The sequence below is a fragment of the Canis aureus genome, chromosome 13 (assembly GCF_053574225.1).
Source record: "Canis aureus isolate CA01 chromosome 13, VMU_Caureus_v.1.0, whole genome shotgun sequence".
NCBI classification, from domain to species: domain Eukaryota; kingdom Metazoa; phylum Chordata; class Mammalia; order Carnivora; family Canidae; genus Canis; species Canis aureus.
Window position 1 is genome coordinate 61,086,409 of NC_135623.1, and position 19,096 is coordinate 61,105,504.

Consider the following 19,096-nt stretch of genomic DNA (forward strand, 5'->3'; position numbering starts at 1 on the left):
AGCCCTAGTAAATTAAAATGATTTTGACTTGGGTCAGATACTTTCCAATCAATAGGACATAGTACAGTTGAATATGTAAGGGGAGAGAAAGACAGCTCTAGCCAAAAGAGCAAGCAAAACTGTAGACACAGAGCTTCAGAGTCAGAATGTTTTATGAGCAGTTTTATTTTTATTTCATATTGAAGTTTATTGTAGATTACCTAGCCTTTCAGAAGAAGCCTTTCAGCATTTTTGTTTTTAAATGTTGGAAGGCCTTGGTATGTTTAATGATGGAATTAGTAGAGAAGGTTAAGATGAAGGTAAAGGAAAGAGAGAGGAGAATTGATGTACTATAGTTCCTGCATAAAACACAGGTGATAAGATTCAAAGCACAGGTGAGGGAATTGACCTTGGAGAGGACAAGAAACATAGAAGAGGAGATGTTTTATTTAACTGAATGGAAGGAGAAAAGAAAAATTCTTATCATAAGTAGATTTGTTGAATTAATCTTGAGGAATATCCATTCTGATGGCTTCCAGTTTCTCACTGGTTGCCTGAGTAGGAAGTGGGATGTTCGGAGGTTTGAGAAGAGTGGAGAATGTATGAAATAACCATGGAAAACAACAGCAAACATAATAATATTGTTGTGTTTTTAAAGGGCCAAACTATTATAAATGTCATTTAAGCTACTGGTAAGTAATTAATCTGTTCACTCAGTTTTGGAGAAAGCAGGTAATTGGCTTCACCCAGGGTTGGAGTTTTATCAGGGGAATACAGCAAAAGAGAAATGAAGCAGTGTAGTTCAGGATATTAATAAAAAAGCCATTCCTTGAAACTGCCTAACTGTAATTTTTATTCCTGTTTCAGCCACTGAACTGAAGTAGGACAAACAAAAGACACAAAATAACTACCCTATTGTTCCTCTGTTTTTGCTCATCCACATGCTTGCTTCTGCCATTCTCATTCTATCATGTTCCATATGCATTCCCCAACAACTGATCATCACCAGTCCTGGGAATTTTGCTTCATATACATCCCTAATAATCTCTGGCTTCTTCTATTTTCCAAGATGCTGCCTATGTTTGGGCCCATATAATTTTGTGTAGACTTTTACAACTTCCTCAGTACTCCTCTTGTTCCTTGTTTTGTCTCCTATCATTGTCTCCAAATGGCTGTTCAAGTAATCATTCTACAGAACAGACCTGATTATATAATTCCTTTTTCTTAAGTGCTTTGCTGCTATATTACAGCCCATAAAATGAACAACATTATATACGAGACCCTCCATAATCTGGCCCATCTCAACTTCTCCAGCTTTGTTTTCTGTCCATTTTTCCTCATATCATCAACTCTTTATATTCCAGTAAAATAAAACTACAAAAATATGGATATATCATGTAATCTATATCTATGTCTCACACATGTTTTTCTACTTGTTACGAATTCCTTTTTCCCTTTGGTCAATCTGGAATATCAATTTTAGAAAACCCAACTCAGACATCCTTTTGATAAGCAATGGGAATCCTTGCCCCTAGAGCCCCAAGCCAGTAAGAACTCACTCCTAGGAGGCCATAGATGCCTTTTACATGAGTTTTTTGTTGTAATGATAATACTCTAATGTTACGCTATTAGAGAGTGGTACATTTAAAAGAGGGGATAGTATTGTGCTTGGCTTATTTTAAGATTGATGGATATGATATTCATTGGTGTGGCACCTGTGGACCAGCACTCCTTCTTGCTCATTTTTAGTGAAAACTCTAATTTTTTTTTTCTAAGGCTCAAGTCTTGGAATCATTGTGGAATTTTTCTTCCCTTCCATCTGTTGCCAAGTTTTCATTCTTCCCATTGCTAGCAATGCTGTCCTCTACTCTTGTTCTTGGCATATTATTTTAGGCACAAGACCTACCCCCTGACTGAAGCTTGTTTTGCTAATTCTTGATTATCCACTTCGTTTACTATTAGAACTCTCAAGATTTAATGCTAAATGCTGAACTCTCTCATGCTGCTTGAAGTTTGTTTAAATCTATTGTTTGCTATGCTTCCCACAGAAAGAGAGCTCATTAAGGAAAGTTACCATGTTTTATACTTTCTAGAACTGTTTGTATAAACTATTGTATAAACTTTCTGAATTAAGAGTTGTCTCTTGCCTCTCCAGAATGTCTGTAAGATTTAATCATTTCTGTTTATCTTCACGGCCTTCATCTCATCCAGTCCTGTGCCTTATGTCATGATTACTCTAAGATCCTTTTAAACAGGCTCTGTGCCACTGGTCTCTTAGCTAACATTCTCCTCTTAAATAAATGCAAAAAGCATTGTTTTCACCATCCCTCTAATCTCCCAGGAGCCTATTCTTATACTGTTTTTTTGTTGGTTCATTTTATATATTGTTTACTGTTTTTTACTGAGCAGCATTTTATGAGTACTATTTCTTGGAACTCTAGGTCTATAGAAACTTAAACTTGTGGCAGAAAAAAAAAACCCAAAATAAAAAACAATAACAAAAACAAAACAACATGGATAAACACGTTAACAGAGATATTGGGTTAAATAACATTGAAATGTTCCTTTTCTTTTTTTTTTTGAAAAGTTTCTTTATGACATAGCAAAACATTGAAAATGCTAAAAGACTTTAAATATCTGAGAAGATACAATAGACAAAAATTCCAAGTTTATTTGTCATTAACTATTTCTTTTTTTTTCTCATGAAGCATACTGAGATCTGCCTTTGCATAGCACACACTTTAGGAAATGGTAACTGAGAGATTTTATCCAAACATTTTATTCTGATCCCATTTTTCCTAAGCCAACCCAATGCTTTATTGATTTTCCTGTTGGCTTCTCTTTCCCAACCAAGCCAACCTCAGAATTAGACTTTTATCTGTCATCTCTCACCCCTTCTGCTGATGCTGCTGTCCTCGAATAAATGTTCTTCTCCTGTACCAGTACTATATATAAATTCCATTGATAAAGTAAGTTTTAAAAATTAGGTTAGAGAGATATAAACTTTACAATCCACAGCAAGCTTAAGTAGTTCAAGATTACATGAGCTTAATTTCCTTGGTGAACCTGATTTTAAAGTCTTACTTTAAACCATAATAATTTGATAAATACCATGGCTTCCTTTCTATAACTTACTTTTAATATTTGTAGGACCATTACCTATTTACTTGCTTATTCTTAAAAAAAAACAAAAACCTGCTAAAATAGAAAATAGAATGTTGGTTCTTGTCCATCTCTTATGCCATATACCTAAATTATAAATGGAGTTTACTGGTGTGAAAAATATGAAACATTTCCCACAAAGGCATAGATTTAGAATTCATGATTTGCACATTTCGAACTTTCAGTTGATCTAGCTTGATATTAGAAAACCTAGAAGAACAAATTTTTAATATTGACCATACATAGTATTTCTCTAATATTAATTGCTTACCTAGGTCTTTAAAAAAGAGAGATAACAACAAAAAAACACTGCTGATATTGTTTACAAGTTTCTAAAAAACAGATTTTTGGATTACTTTTTAAACTGATATGATATATTTGCTTTGGAGACTGGAGGAAGAGGGGATGTTGTCATCAACATTTAAGCCTTGAAATCCTGGTTGCTGGAGGAAAACATGACCTCTTCTCAGATCTGCAGCAATGATGATGGTCAAGATTCAAAGCTTGTCAAGAGAGGCAACTCTAACTTTGCTCAGACTTGGTAAAAACTGCAAATACTTTTGAAAGATTCCATTTGACTGGAAGATTTATGGGCTGAGTTACTAGTCATCTGCTTCTGCTGCAATAATTGCTACTATTGCCCCAGAGGAAGGTTTGGCTTTGAGTAGTCCTGAATAAGCCAACCTATCACATGCTAACTATGAAATAAAATAATACATAAGGTACATAAACCAATTTTTGGATGATGGTTGCCTTGTAATATCTACCTGGATGCGAAGAGCTTTGGCTAAAATCAATGATTTTGATAGAACTGATTTTGGACTAGCTTTGATGACACTAAATAAGTTGATTTCTTTTTTCCTAAGGCACATTCTTGAAGTTCAGTAGCAGTTATTTCCATGTTATTTCCATAGAGGTCAGTAATTTTTTCTCTTTCTTTTTTTTTTTTTCTTTTTCTTTTTTTTATTTTTTCTCTTTCTTTGCTCAGGACTTGGGACCTATATCTGATTTACCTAAAAGTGATATCCTATCATGTAGGTGTTTTTTTCAGTGAATACTCTAACAAAACATTAAAATCTTGATCTACTTTAAATTCTTGCACATCCAATTACAGATTGTTTCTCTCTGTGTGAGTAAGGGCTGATGAAGGATTGATAGATGATACAGAGGGCTTTTAACTGTTCAGAATTGTTTCTTAATTAGATGAAACGGTACAATGCTCAAATTCATAAATAGGAAGATCTTATTGATGTTTCTTATTTTATCTTCTCAAAATTACATTACAATTAATGTGGCGTTTTGGTTGTATATGAATGTTATTATAGGTGTCATGGGATATGATTGAATATATTATTCGTAGTCACAGGACACAAAAATATTTTAAGGGCCGTTTCCAGAATCAGACATACTTAATTGTATAACTCTCTCAATCATTGATTAGCAAAGTTATTAGCAAAATTTGTAAGAGTTCTATGATGCCTCTGAATCTCCATCTATAAGTTGTAATAAAATAGCATTGACCCCATGAAGTTGTTGAGGAGATCATGAATTTAGCATGTTTTGTGTATATCTGGGAAATAGTATACCTTAATCAATAATGATAATTATTTTTACTGCCATTACACTGAATCAAAGAAAGTAAGTGAAAAATGATTCACATGTTAGTTCATATTTAGGCCTAACCTGGATTTGGAAGTAAGAGCCTGAATCTATACTAGAACAGCCTCTTTGGCTTCAATTTCCTAATGTGCGATCAGAATTCTGTCTATGTCTAAAAATCAAGCTGTTCACATGTTAGTTCATATTTAGGCCTAACCTGGATTTGGAAGTAAGACCCTGAATCTATACTAGAACAGCCTCTTTGGCTTCAATTTCCTAATGTGCGATCAGAATTCTGTCTATGTCTAAAAATCAAGCTGCTTTACTCACCTATATGCAACCAGAATCAGAGTCTTAATATTCTATAGGACATTAAAGATGGAACAACCTCATTTCCTCCTCTTCCAACTCTATTATCCTAGATGAGTTAATTTCTCTTTTGAAGATTCTGATTTCTCATGAAAAGATACAGGCATGAAAATAACTTGCAAAGGTATCTTGAAGTTTTTAAAGTATAATTCAATGACATTTCTTGCAATTAATAAAAAGTGGCTATTATTATTTAAAGTTAGTTTTAAAATAATTAGGAGATTGGAGAACTTTTTAAGGATAATATGCTACTTGGAGAAACATGGAAGTGATGATCTTGGGCTATCAAATATCGTTTTCATTATTCCAATACGTTAAAACCGGCTGCTCATTGACAATTCCTAATATAAATTTTGCTGTCTTCTGAACTCATGAATATGTCTTCTGACATATTAATCTAATTATCCTCTGTTGTAATCTTCTCTTTATTTATATTTATAGTCCCATTATCTATTTGTGAACAATCTTTAAAGAAAATGAATTGGGGAAAAACACATCTAAAATAGCTGGACATAGGGTGCCTGGCTAACTCCTTGGGTAGAGCCTGTGTCTCTTGATCTCAGGGTCATGAGTTCAGGCCCTACATTGGGTGTGGAGCCGACTTAAAATAAATTAATTAAAAAATAAATAAAACACTTGAACATGGTGGAAGAATTGGGAAAGGTGGTCAAAAGGTACAAACTTCCAATTATAAGGTAAATGAGTTCTGAGGATTTAAAGCACAACATGATGTCTATAGTTAACGTACTATATTATATGTTTGGAAGTTGCTAAGAAAGTAGATCTTAAAAGTTATCATCACAAGGAAAAAATTGTTAATTATATGTGGTGATGGATGTAGTAATTATTTTGCAGTATATACATATATCAAGCCAATATGTTGTACACCTAAAATTTATATTATGTTTGTATGTCAATTATATCTCAATAAAATGGGGAAAAATAAAACAACTGGGCATGCTTTTCTTGGAAAATATATGGTGGTTATAATAGCATTTGGAGTGAAGTTATGATGAAAAATCTTATTACGATTTATAATCTGGACTACAAACAAATCAACATGACACATAGAGAAGAAAAATTAAAAGGGAATTAATTTATATATTCCAGAGTAATGTTTTAAAACTCCTAAAGGCAATAGCAAGAGGGCTAAGGGCTTATGCCATATGAAAAACTAAGGTGGCAGGAAACACCTCTCTTTTTCTGGTGTTGGCTTCTCAATCTAACACAAGATATTTAGGACAGCATTTACATTTGATGATCAAAAAAGATAAGTATTATAGGCCACATGAATCTGGGTACATAGGAAATAGGGTTCCTATTGAATATGTTGAGCTAGGCCTCATCATATGATTCCAGGTAGATGTAAATAAAGGAACAAAAAAGCAGAAAGAATTGTGCAACAGGATCCCATTAATAAAAAAAAAATCAATCATTCCATTAAAAACAAAAATAAAAAGAGTGGAGGTAAATTTCTCTCTCTTCCCTGGACCACTTATTTAACATAAATTAAACTGTTTAGTTCTTAGAACAATTCCACAAGTTATGTGCTATTCTTTTCATTTTACTGATGAGAAAACACAGCATTTAAAGAGGTTAAGCAAGTAGTCCAAAATTTACTTATTCATTCAACACTGTTCTAGGTGCTTAGGCAGTAACAATGGACAAAATCAGACACAAATCTCTGCCCTCATTGAGCTTATATTTTAGTGAGGAAAGACATGCAACACATATCAATAAGTTGTATGACATATTAAAAGGCAATAAATACTATGAAAAAGAAAAGGGAAAACAGGTAAAAGGGAATCATAAATCCTTAGTGGGGGGGGAGTTTGCATTTTTAAATAATATTAGATAAATCTCCTTGAGAGGGTTATGTTTCAGAACCAACTGGAGAAGTCAGGGAGTTGGACATGACTGGTTGGAGGAAGAGCATTGGAGTTTACTGGAGTGAAAAATATGAAATGTTTAAGGTTTAAGGAAGAGCTGGAGCCAACAGCCTTAGGTGGGCCCCAGTGTGGCACCAGCATGTTGAAGAAGCAGCAAGATCAGTGTGGATGAAGCCTAGGAATTAAGAGGAAGAGTGGTTCAAGAAGGCAGTATTTGGAGAGGGTGCATACCAATCGGAACCTTGTAGGGTACTGTGAACACTTGGGTTTAGAAACCAAGTGAAGTGATGAGTCATTGCTGGGTTCTGGGCTGAGGAGTGACATCATCTGACATGTGACATGTTTTGAAGATTTTTGGCTGCTGTGTTCAGAATACCAGTTGATAAGGGAGGCCAATGGTAGAGGCAAGGAGAGCAGCCAGGAAGCTATTACAATAATCCAACTTAGAGATAATGGTGACTCAGTCCATATTTGTTACAGCAAAAATAGTGAGAGACAGTTTCCTCATAGTTTGGATGTTGGGAGGGAGACCAAGAGAGGAATCAAAAACAATTTTTGAGACTTTTTGGCCTGAGCAACTGGAAGAAAGTGGTTGTCATCAAATGAGAAGGCTGAGTGTGGAACCAATTTGGGGGAGAAGAACATTAGTTTCATTTTGGATGTGTTAGGTACAAAACGTTTATTAAATGTTCAAGTTGAGACACTGAGAAGGCAATTGGATCTATGAGTCTAGTGTTCTGGAAAGAAGTCTAGTTTGGAGAAATAAATTTGGGGGTCAACAACAGTGGCACTGAAAGCCATGTAACTGGATGAAATTACTAAGACAGTGAATGGAGACTTAAAAAATAGAGAAAGTAGACTAACTCTTGATAGGATGAGGGAAATAGATTATTTCATGAAATTATCAGGAAGCTTTCCCTTTGGCAATACAAAGCAAGCTATATAAATAGAGGTGATTTGATCATTTTCATAGACTCAAAATTCTGAACTTCACAGATTTATAAATCTGGTAGAGGTCATTTTGGGTCACCAACCGTATTTCCTAAACTTGGGGCAGAAACCAAAAACGAATCTAAACCTATCTAAACAGTTGGGCATGGTTTTCTTATGAATTAACTAATTCTCCAATATTATATCTGTAAGTGGCACAATCAAAAGACAATACTAGGGAAGGTAAGTCAGTCAATTTTAGGTATTTGCAACACATAAGCTCTTCTAAATGGGTTTCTAAGATTTTGTAAGTAAAAGGTAAGTCTATTTCGATATAAGAATCTGAATATCCTATTATTCCAAACTCTTAGTGATACCTTGATTATGAGAAAACCAAGTTTAAGGTTTTCTTTGATTTCTGAACTCCCTTGGTTGCATGAAACCTATTATCCTTCTCTAGAGGATGAAAAATGATTTTCCCTCTACCTTTCTAGGTTCTTGGTTAACCTTTCCTCCCACACCCCAATAAAAGACAGATTAACAGGAGAAAGACAAACAGAAGTTTAATAACGTGTGTACCTCTTGTATGCTTGGGAGACAACCAGGAAAACTGAGTAACTCTCTGAAATGGCCCAAGCCACGATCTTAAAAACCGTCTATTATTAAAGACCAAAGAAGACGTTGGGGGGGCAGGGGGTTGTCAGGGAGGAAGGCTAGTTATGGGAGGTTACCAGGAAAAAACACAGTAACTAAGGGTATGGCTGTTATACAGATTTAAGTCAATAAGGTTTCCTATAGATTTAGATTTAGGCATCCTCCTCTCCCTGGTAGAGAGAAAAAGAGAGGGGGAGAGGGAGAGGGAGAGGGAGGAGAGGGAGAGAGAGAGAGAGAGAGAAAGACTCTTACAAATGGAGGCTTCCCTTATAAATATGAACTTTTTTTCTTTTTTTTTTTTTTTTTTTGTACAAAAGGGTGACTTCTACTCAGTTTTCACTTATGTCTGCTGTTCCTTAAAAATAATCCACTCAAAGTTATCCTTATTCCAAAGAGATATATTTTGGGGTAGCAGATTCTGTTCCTCCCCACTCCCCACTTCCTTACACGGCTCATTCTCCAAAACCTCTATCTTCTTAAACTTATATGATCAACGCAGATCTCCTTTATATACTCGTAAAACCCAAAGTCCTATCCTGATCCAATTTGGAGGCTCCAAATAGGGTAGCTTTTTAAATAAAATAATGATCAAATGCTAACCTTAGCAGAACACCTTGTGAAGCTTATAGAACATGGTCATATACAGGGAATGTTCCTTTCCTATCATATGATATGGGATGAAGTATTTATTAGGGGATACACCGTCGGTCCAAATGTACAATGCTTTCTCTCTTTTTTTTTTTTTTTTTTTTGCTTTCTCTTTTTGTAAAGATTTATTTATTTGAGAGAGGGCCCACAGGAGTAGGGGGGGCGGAGGAGAAGGAGAGAGAATCTCCAGCAGATTCCTCTCTGAGCCTGAAGCCCCACCACCGTGAGGTCAGGGCCTGAGCCAAAATCAGGAGTTGGAAGCTTAGTGCCTGAGCCACCCAGTGCCCCTTAGATGACACTTTCTCAATAAAAAAAAAGTTAATTAGCTATACCGTCAAGGGGTAAAGGGAAAGGTTTGTCTATCACCCAAAGGTGCATCGTCAAAGGCGAGGCTCCTAGAAGCCAGAGGAACCAACCAGCGCTTTACCACCAGAAGGCCAAGGTCTTACCTGACTCAAAAAGTGTAACCATCAGACGTTGAGTCTGGTAAATGGGATGTGAATCCCTTAGTACGTTTGAGCTTCACCTTCTGCATCCGCAAAACAGGCCACGACCTGCGTAAGATTTAAAGGAGGCGCAGAGGTCGGGGCGTTCCCGCAGGGCTCGAGGGCTTCGCGCCCCCGGGCCGGTCTAAGGTCGCTTAGAAAGGTCGGGCTTTGGGAACTGCTGGGGGGACTCGGGGGCCGCGTCGGGTGCAGGGGTCCCGGGACGCGCCCGCTGGGCTCGAGGGCATCCGCTGTTCTCGCGGCTCCCGGCGCGGCTGCAGCGCTGGGCCGCAGGGTCCCCCCCGGGCCGCCCCCGCCCCCGCCCCCGCCCCTCCCCCTCCCGCTCCCCGGCCCCCGCCCCCTGCCCCCGCCCCCCGCCCCCCGCTCCCCGGCCCCCAGCTCCCGAGCACGGCGGCGGCGGCGCGTCACGGCGCAGGCTCCGCGGCCCGAGCAGGCGCGTCAGGCGGGCTCGGCGGGGGCGCGGGCGGCGGGGACGCGGCTGCCCCCGCGCTGCGCCCGCCGCACCCCCGGGAGCCGCCGCCGCGTCCTCGCCGGGCGCCGCGGGCGGGGAGCCTCGGGTAAGCGGCGGGGGCTCCGCTCGGCGGGGCGGGGGCGGGGGCGGCGGGGGCGGCCGAGCCGGGCTCTAAGGCAAGTCCCGGTCCGGCGCCCGCCGGTGGAGGCGCGCGGAGCCGGCGCGGGGAGAGGGGCGCGGGGGTGCGGACGGGGGGCGCGGGGATGGGGGTGCGGGGATGGGGACGGGGGTGCGGGCCGCGGGGATGCGGACGGGGGTGCAGGGATGCGGGGCGCTGGAGGCGCGGGATGCGGGGATGCGGGGCGCGCAGGGGATGCGGGGATGGAGGGTGCTGGGGGCGCAGGGATGCGGGGCGCTCGGGGGATGCGGGGCGCGGGGGCCGCTCAGGGGATGCGGGGCGCGGGGGGGGGCGCAGGCTTTGCGGGGCGGCCCCCGGCGCCGAGCGGTCTGCGAAGCGGCTTGGGCCGGCGGCCGGCGGAGGTGGGAGGCGCCGCGGAGCGCGGGCGGCGGGGCCGGGGCCGGGGCGGGCGGTGGTCCCGGGGGGGGGGGGGGGGGGCGGCGAGGCGGGAGCCCGGGGCGCGGGGCCCCCGGGAAGTTGGCCGCGGAGCCGCCGCTGTCGTGCGCGGGGGCCGGCACCGAGCCCTTCGGGTGCAGGAGAAATGGTAGAAAATGAGAATTCCGGGGAGAAAGGGGGATGCGGAATACGCCGGAGACGGAGGAGAAGCAAGAGTCAAGGGCGAGATGGGCGTTAAGTGAACGGGAGGCACCGAGAGGCCCCTCCGTCTGCAGACAACGGTGCTGGAGAAACGGTTTGTGGCCTGGAAAGGAAGGACTGCAGGAGGCTTAGACATTCCGGCTTCACGACACGCTTCAAGTTCTCCCTCTTTTTTTTTTTTTGGATGCGTCTGACCGGCAAGAATATAATTCTCCTTTGAGCATAGAAAATGTTATTAAAATAGGACTAAGAAGATTATTTGGAAGAGTCTGACCATACTTGCTGGGTTGTTTCTTTTTTTTTTTTCATGTTATATTACCTAGAATTTGTGATGTCGAAAATCATTTTCAGTAAATATTAGTAACATGAAAGTGGGAAAGGCAACCTTAAATCAATGTGCACCCTTTTGGGGTAAAAGGTAACTTGCAAATTTAATGTGTACAATTAAGAAGAATGAATTTAAAGTGTGAAACTTTTGAAACTAATTTTTTCTTTTATCTCTGTCGGTTCTTTAATAGTTAGAATTGTCTTTCCCATTAGAACAGCTTTATTGCTTTTGAAAAAAATATACATGCAAAATTTAAAAATAAAGAGATTTTTAAAAGAAATGAGAAACTAAACGTACAAGAGGACGATGACCATTTTAAGCACCGTGTTAGACATCCTTCCAGGTAGCTTTCTAAGCATGCATTGATATATTGTGCAATTCAATGTCAATTTACGATTTTCTGTAACTATAAAATCAGAAATGTTGCATATACCTCCTTGGGATTGTATTTTCTATGGGCCGTTAGTCCGTTATTTAATCCTTACCACTAAGCATCACAAATATATATTGAAGGCTAACCACATAGGTTTGAGCAATGAAAATCTCATGTACAAATGCACTCGTCCATTGGATAGTAATGGTCATACTCCTTAGAGTCGTATTATTACTGCTTTTTGTAAACATTTTCTTGTTCTTTCTTGTAGATTGATCTCCTGAGATTTAACTTTCAAGATGAAGTTTTTATTGGCGATAGCCTTTTTTATTTTAATTTCCTTGTGGGTTGAAGAAGCGTATTCTAAAGAGAAGTCTTCCAAGAAAGGAAAGGGGAAAAAGAAGCAGTATCTATGCCCATCGTACGTTCTTCATGTCTTATATTATTATATGGAGAAATGTTACTGCGTTATCGAAGTAAGGTGGTTTATTGAGACACATATCAGCAGAACTTTTCTTATCAGAATATGTACCCACGAGAGAGGTTTTAGAATGTGATAGCTAATTCCTAGTGTTTAAGGTAAAGTTTTATAAAGTTTTGCTCGTCCTCTGGGATTACATGATTTTTATACATTTTCTATAAAATCATAAAAAAAATAACTATTTATTTTTTACCCTACCTGTGCAACTATAATCAGATACTAAAATTCCATGTTTTGAGCAAATACCAGTTCAAAAAGATGGCTTTTTAAAAAAAATTCCTAAGAATGAATATCAGTTTTAAAATTAGTTAGCCAAGGTATGATTTTAGGATGTATTTAGTTTATGTTGATGCATGGAAGAAGAAAATTCACATGATAGGTCAGTTTTTTATTTCAATATTTTTCTGCAAAGGACCTAGATTGGAAAATTAGGATATTTTTCAAGAGCTGTGTCACTAAACTTGAAGTTACCTGTAAAAACAAAATTTAAATCCAAATTGCCCACTCCTTTTGTGGTTTGGACTTTCTTTTTTTTTTTTTTTTTTTTTCCAATAGGAAGGGTTAATATTACTGGCAAATAACAGCATATCTTTAATAGTACCTAACGGTTAGAGCAATTGAAGAGTATGTCAGTAAATAACTTTCACAAATATGTGTTTTTAGGTAATGAGATAACCTATGCAGTAATCTGGAATAAGAATTCATTTGCTGTTACGGGTCATCTTTTAATTAAGATTTTTTAAATGCCGTATTGGTCACGGGTAACGCTTCAGCATCAATATTACCAAAAGGTAGACTAGAGGATTCTGTAAGAGATAGTAAGGCACATTCTGGGAAGTTTATTTTGTTAAGAAAGGATATAAGAATTGGTATTTTGGAATGGATACTTTTATAAATATATGAGATTAGAAGTCTGGAGACAGAGTCATGATGCATATATAGTCTAGCATTAAATAAAGCTCCCAATTTAGAAGTATCTCCTGGTTTATAGTCTTGCATTAAATAAAGCTCCCAATTTAGAAGTATCTCCTGGTTTTCAAGTTTATTAGTCCTGCTTGTTTGAGTGCTGCAGAGTTTGATATCAGGGCCAGATTTCTGGGTTTGTAACAGGATGGCCCTGATAATACTGATGTGTCCCTCCTCGGCCACCTGCCAATTGGGTATGAAGTATCTGATGGGGCAGGTTCAGGAATAATCACCATCTGCAGCTTTCACTACTCTTGAGTGTTCAGAGTTTTTGCATCACAACCAGGAGATAAGCGTTTTAGGGAATTGGACATTGTCAGGCCTTACTCCTCCCAAGTGAAAGGACGTATACTCATGTTTTAGATATTTTTATATTAACTTTTTACTTGATGAATGTTGGCATATTGATATAAACTGTTGCATGTGTCTTATAGTCATGGTGATCCTATGTGTAGAGTCAGGCCAACTTCAGCCAGTCAGGTTTCTCTATATGTGAAAGTTGATAGGGCCTTTTTCCTCTGCCTCCTGCCCACCTCCCCTCCCCTATCAAATGTCATCAATCAGAGTTCTGACAATGGTGACAGCAAGCCTTAGGACTACCACATTATCTTTTTTAAAGATTCATTTTATTTATTTATTTTTTTACAGATTTTATTTATTGCTTGATGAGAGACACAGAAAGAGAGGCAGAGACATAGGTAGAGGGAGAAGCAGACTCCCTGTGGAGAGCCTGACCGGACTCAATCTCAGGACCCTGGGATCGCGACTTGAGCCAAAGGCAGATGCTCAACCACTGAGCTACCCAGGTGTCCCTTAAGATTTATTTTATTTATTTTAGAGAAGGGTAGGGGCAGAGGAAGAGAGTCTTCAAGCAGACTACCCCGCTGAACATGGAGCCCAACATGGGCTCGATCTCACAACCTGTAAGAGCACCACCTGAACCAAAACAAAGAGTCGGATGCTTGATTGACTGAGCCATCCGGGCGCCCTTAACTACAGACTATCTTACAAGAGTTCTTTAGAAGACATTTTGTCCCTTTTCAGAATTACACTATTGTCTTACATATAAACTGGTTATATCCTTACAGTATCTATAGTTATTAAAGACAAATTTTTAAAGTTGTTTCTAGTAGGTTAAGAGTGAAACATTTAGGTTCTCTTTTGGTGAATATGGAAATCATCAAATAGAAGACCCAATATACACTTGGTAAGCCCATATCACAGTATTTTAGGCATGCTGTATAATTAATTGAAACTTTATTTTTGAAAAATTTTACCATGAAATTTAAAAGTATAATTTTATTTTATTTTATTATAATTATGAGACTAAAAGGTAAAACTTTATTAACAGTTGCCATGGTGATGCTGCCAAAAATCTGAGGTATTAAAAAGTAGATGTGCCTTGGAGAATAAGATCTTTTTTTTTTTTTAAGATTTTATTTATTATTCATGAGAGACCCAGAGAGAGAGAGAGAGAGGCAGAGAGAGAGAGAAGCAGGCTCCCCGCAGAGAGCCCGATGTGGGACTCAATCCTGGGATTCCAGGATCATGTCCTGAGCCAAAGGCAGGTGCTAAACTGCTGAGCCACCCAGGGATCCCCAGAGAATAAGATCTATACATTTTTTTGTTTGAGCATTTTATTAAGAATTTTGATTTATTATCACTGATGATGAACTTCAGAAGACTAGAATTTTCTGTTTGGATACATTATATTAAATTTTGTTGAACATCCAGATTAAGAATCTTAGCTATAATAATGTGCTGTAAAAGAACATGCAAATCATTTGTATATTAAAGCATGATCCAGTTAGCTTATCTCCTATAAATCGATAAAGTATAAAACATTTTGACTAAGAGGAATATTTGAGATTATGAAAGTTAGGCAGATACCACCATAATGCCCTTTAATATAGCGATCTCTTGCTCAGTGATTTTTAAAATTTATTTAGACTTTTTTTTTTAATAGAGTTGATGAAACAGTGGGGTTGTATACACGTATGCAGTTAATGTGTGAGTATAGCAAACGTTTCCCCTTCTACTGTTGTAACAATATCCTCTCCCCCAACCAAGACTATAAATAAGAAGAAAAAGGTTTTAAAGTGTAGAGGAAATAAAAGGCTTGGGGTCCTAAACATTGTGGGGTTTAATCTTGAGGCTGAGCTTGAATTGTATCATAAACTTTTCCTGGCTCTTTTCCTACTTTTTCTTTAACTCACATTGTTTTGAGATGCTATCACATAAATTTATGCTATTGTTTTCTGATGTATAAGTGAAACACTGGTACCACATTGACAAGCAATCTGATAAATTTCCTTTCAAAAACTTCAGAAATTTAATAATTATTAAAATATAAGAAATAAACTGTAAATGAGAAAATGTTTTTGATTAGGTGCTTGGATACAATGTTTTATCATACAGCTTGAATTTCACTTCAGCCTTCATCTGTTGGTCTCTCCTCTGACTATATAGTCTGCCTGAGAGATTCTGTCCAAACCTATGCTGTAATTACCATCTATTCACTATTAAGTCTCTATGTCCATCCCAAGGTTCTTTGAAGAATGGCATATCCATTCATCCAGTGTTTCGGGCTGGCTACCCTATTTTGATCTCAAACTCAATGTAAAATGATAAAACCTGAATTCAGAAATCCTCTCTACCTCTCCTGATACAGTGTTCCCTTCTCCAGCAAATGGTACCGCTACCTCTTTAGACCTTCTCTTTCTACAGTAGCATCTAAAATTCATTAGGGTCCAAGACTTGGCGGTTCAGAGTCTTTCTCATCTCTGGAATATGTCCTTCATTTTCACTCCCCTGTGGGCACTGCTTTAATTACTCCTCTCCACACATTTTGGTGAACACTTTATGAGTCATCCTGCTTCTTTCTTGTCTTCCTGCATCAATCATGTTGGACATTGCCCCTAGAGTATGTTTTCTAAATCTTCAATCTAGGCAGGTAGTTCCCATGCTTAGAGCTCTTGAAGGGCCTCCCTAGCTTTCTGTGGCTCCACAGACAAGACTCTTGCTGAACTAGCCTCTGGCTCATTTCTTGGCTCCACACACAAAGCTCTTGCTGAGCTGGCCCTCTGACCCCTCCAGCAGTATCTTTCTATCCCAGCCCCCCTCCCAACCCAACACGTGTGAGTCAGGTTTTGTACACACTTGACCTTTCACATTGCCTTTCTCTGAAATGCCAATGCTTTCCTTTTATCTTTTCTTTTCTTTCTTTCTTTTTTTTTTTTTTTTGCTTTCCTTTTTTCTTTAGTTAACTCCTGCCTCAGTGGTTTTGCCCAAATCCCTGGCTATAAATAGTATCTTTCACTGTTCTACAAGTGGAAGGTTTTTATAGGAAGGAGAGTGTGGCAACAAGCTATCAGCAAAAGAAAGGATTGCTTCAGGCAAGTCTACCTTCCCTTAAGGAGAAGGGCAGGAGATTTTATTAGGTAGATTACCTCATCTTTTGGAGGATGGAGAGGGCACATGTGACAGATTCCTCATTGATGCTGATCAGAAAATTCCTGACTAACCAGTTAAGACTATGTCTTTAGGGTAGGTGGAAATGCAGTTGGGTTAGGCATTAGGTCCGTTTTGGTGACTTGGCTTAAGTGACACCATTTTGGGCAGTGATTTTCTTTTTAACACCCCTAAGTCTGTATGTCTGGCCCAGACCTCTGAGGAGCGCCACACCCATATAACCAAATTTTAATCTGACTGTCCCATAATGACCTCACACTCAAACCTTGCTGTCTCCTTTGAGAAAACTTTCCTAATCTGATCATTTGACTTAGATAATTGCACTCTGTGCCTTCATAGTTCCCTGATTGCCTATCATGTTCATAATACTGTATAGTAATCATCAATTGTAACTGTCTGCTTTCCCCCCCCACTAGATTGTAAGCTCCTTGGGAGCAGTGTCTTACTGACTCAATCACCAGAGATCAATTGAGTGCCTGAAAGGAAGTATCCATACAATAAAAATTTGTTTAATGAGTGAATAAAAACCTAAAGATATTTGGCTTTTGCTAAGGTACTTGATTTTTGTTAGGTACTTGAAAATAACTTATATAGTCCCTGTGGGCCATATTCAGAAATATGGTCTCAAAATAGGGGCAACGAGATGAGTTAACACCTGGGTAATTAGTGGAACATCTCTAGCTTAGTTGGTTTCCTGGCAAAATTTTGGCCTTATCATGTTTAACATTTTACCAATGACTAAAATAAGAGTGTACAGAGGAAACACCCAAACTGGGGATCATGTGATTTGGGGACATAGAATGAGTATCTGAGCTAGAACTAGGATCTACTATGATCTTGAAGGGTTGGAGTAATGGGCTAAATATAAAAAAGATAAATGGAAGTATAAATTGGGCTTTTGTCCAGAAATCATCTGTGCAAGTATAGGATGGGAAAACTTGGTATGGTAGAGAACATTTGGGAAAAAATTTAAGTAATTAATGATTTATAAAATATGTATATGTATAGTATGTATATATGTATTATATGTATATAATACAAATGATACAAATGAGTATAGCTACTTAAAGAAACCAGGATTGTTTTTTTTGAAAGATTTATTTATTTATTCATGAGAGGCATAGAGAGAGAGAGAGGCAGAGACACAGGCAGAGGGAGAAGCAGACTCCGATTGGGACTCGATCCCAGGACCTCAAGATCACGCCCTGAGCTGAAGGCAGACACTCAACCACTGAGCCACCCAGGCGCCCCAAGAAACTAGTATTTTTATTTTGCCAATTTTATGTTAAGTGTATTTTCTTAATAGAATGATATTTAAAGCAAGACTTACAGAGATTTCTGCATTGTGCTAGTCAGTATTTTCAGGGGAGAGAAAAACGATTCACATCATTAAAATCATGTCATATTAGGGAGATTAAAAAAAACTGAGATACTGAGAAGTTGTTTTGAAATGATTGAAAAACTATGACATAGATGAGAAAGTAGACTTTGCTGCTTGGCACCAATAATGAAAACCAGGATTAATGAGTAGAAGCTATGGGTGGTATATTTTTAGCTCTCAGGAAGAACTTTCTGGTAAGAGTTCTGCCTAAATATAATTGCCTGGGAAGGGAGTTAGTGGAGTCCCATGTAACTGGAGGCACTTGGCATGAGGGGTATTATTTGACAGATACATTTTATAGAAAGTTTGAACATTGGATAGGTGGTTAGACTAGATGGTGATATCTAAGGTCATTTCAGTTTGCCAGATTTTTAAGAATCTTTGATTCTAATGTATTCTATTTTATTACAGTCTTACTATTGATCCATAGAAGAGAAAGAATAATTTGAAAATTTTATCCCAATACAGATTTAAGCCGATCTGCCTTGATTTTTGGTGCATTGTCTTGGAAAGCTCTACCACATTAAATAAACATAGCTTGGTCTGTCGTTAATAAGAAGGATTTAAAAAACTTCAGTGATAGAGTTTCTTCTTGGAATTTCCTGCACGATCATATTTTATTGTTTTATTTTATTTTTTTGAACGATCATATTCTAAAAGTATCTCTTTCAAACCCAGAAAGTCTTCCTCTTTTCTGACCTAAACCGATAGGAAGAAATATGTCTCAAATAGTGACTGGTGGATGGCAGATATTAGTGATCTAATGAATGGCTGCCATAACTTGTAAGAATGCATAGGTTTATGGGCTTGTATTTATAGGTGTTTTACATATGAAAGCAGAACATTTTAAAATATATGTTCAGAACTTTTGATTGAATAAACCAAAACACAATGATCTCAACAACAACAAAACGTTACTTGTCATTTCGATATGTGCTCCCAGCAGACATAATTACACTTTTAAATACTGAATTTAAGGGTGCCTGGGTAGCTCAGTCTATTAAATGTCCAACTTTTGATTTCAGCTCATGTCGTTGTCTCAAAGTTACGAGATCCAGCCCCACTTCAGGCTCTGCACTCCATGGGAAGTCTGCTTGACATTCTCTCCCCCTCTGCCCCTCACTCACTCGAATA

At 38.7% G+C, this 19,096-nt stretch overlaps 1 protein-coding gene and 1 long non-coding RNA gene across 8 annotated transcripts in view; one reads left to right on the plus strand and one right to left on the minus strand.

The window, feature by feature from the left end:
- LOC144282605 (uncharacterized) overlaps nucleotides 1-10,005 on the minus strand; it is a 55,342-nt gene extending 45,337 nt beyond the window's left edge. For all 4 annotated transcript variants that reach the window (XR_013351095.1, XR_013351092.1, XR_013351093.1 and 1 more), the window contains exon 1: nucleotides 9,680-10,005. This is a non-coding gene — a long non-coding RNA (uncharacterized LOC144282605). The remainder of the gene's footprint in view (nucleotides 1-9,679) is intronic.
- A 184-nt stretch (nucleotides 10,006-10,189) lies between these two features.
- Nucleotides 10,190-19,096, plus strand: part of GLRB (glycine receptor beta) — a 93,280-nt gene continuing 84,373 nt past the window's right edge. The window contains exons 1-2 of one of the 4 annotated variants that reach the window (XM_077846492.1): nucleotides 10,190-10,293; nucleotides 11,935-12,084. In XM_077846492.1, the coding sequence (XP_077702618.1) occupies nucleotides 11,963-12,084 (122 nt within the window). In that variant the 5' untranslated portion in view covers nucleotides 10,190-10,293; nucleotides 11,935-11,962. Of the gene's footprint in view, nucleotides 10,294-11,934; nucleotides 12,140-15,076; nucleotides 15,121-19,096 lie in introns of those variants that run through there. The other 3 variants (XM_077846494.1, XM_077846495.1, XM_077846493.1) reach the window with 3 other exon arrangements.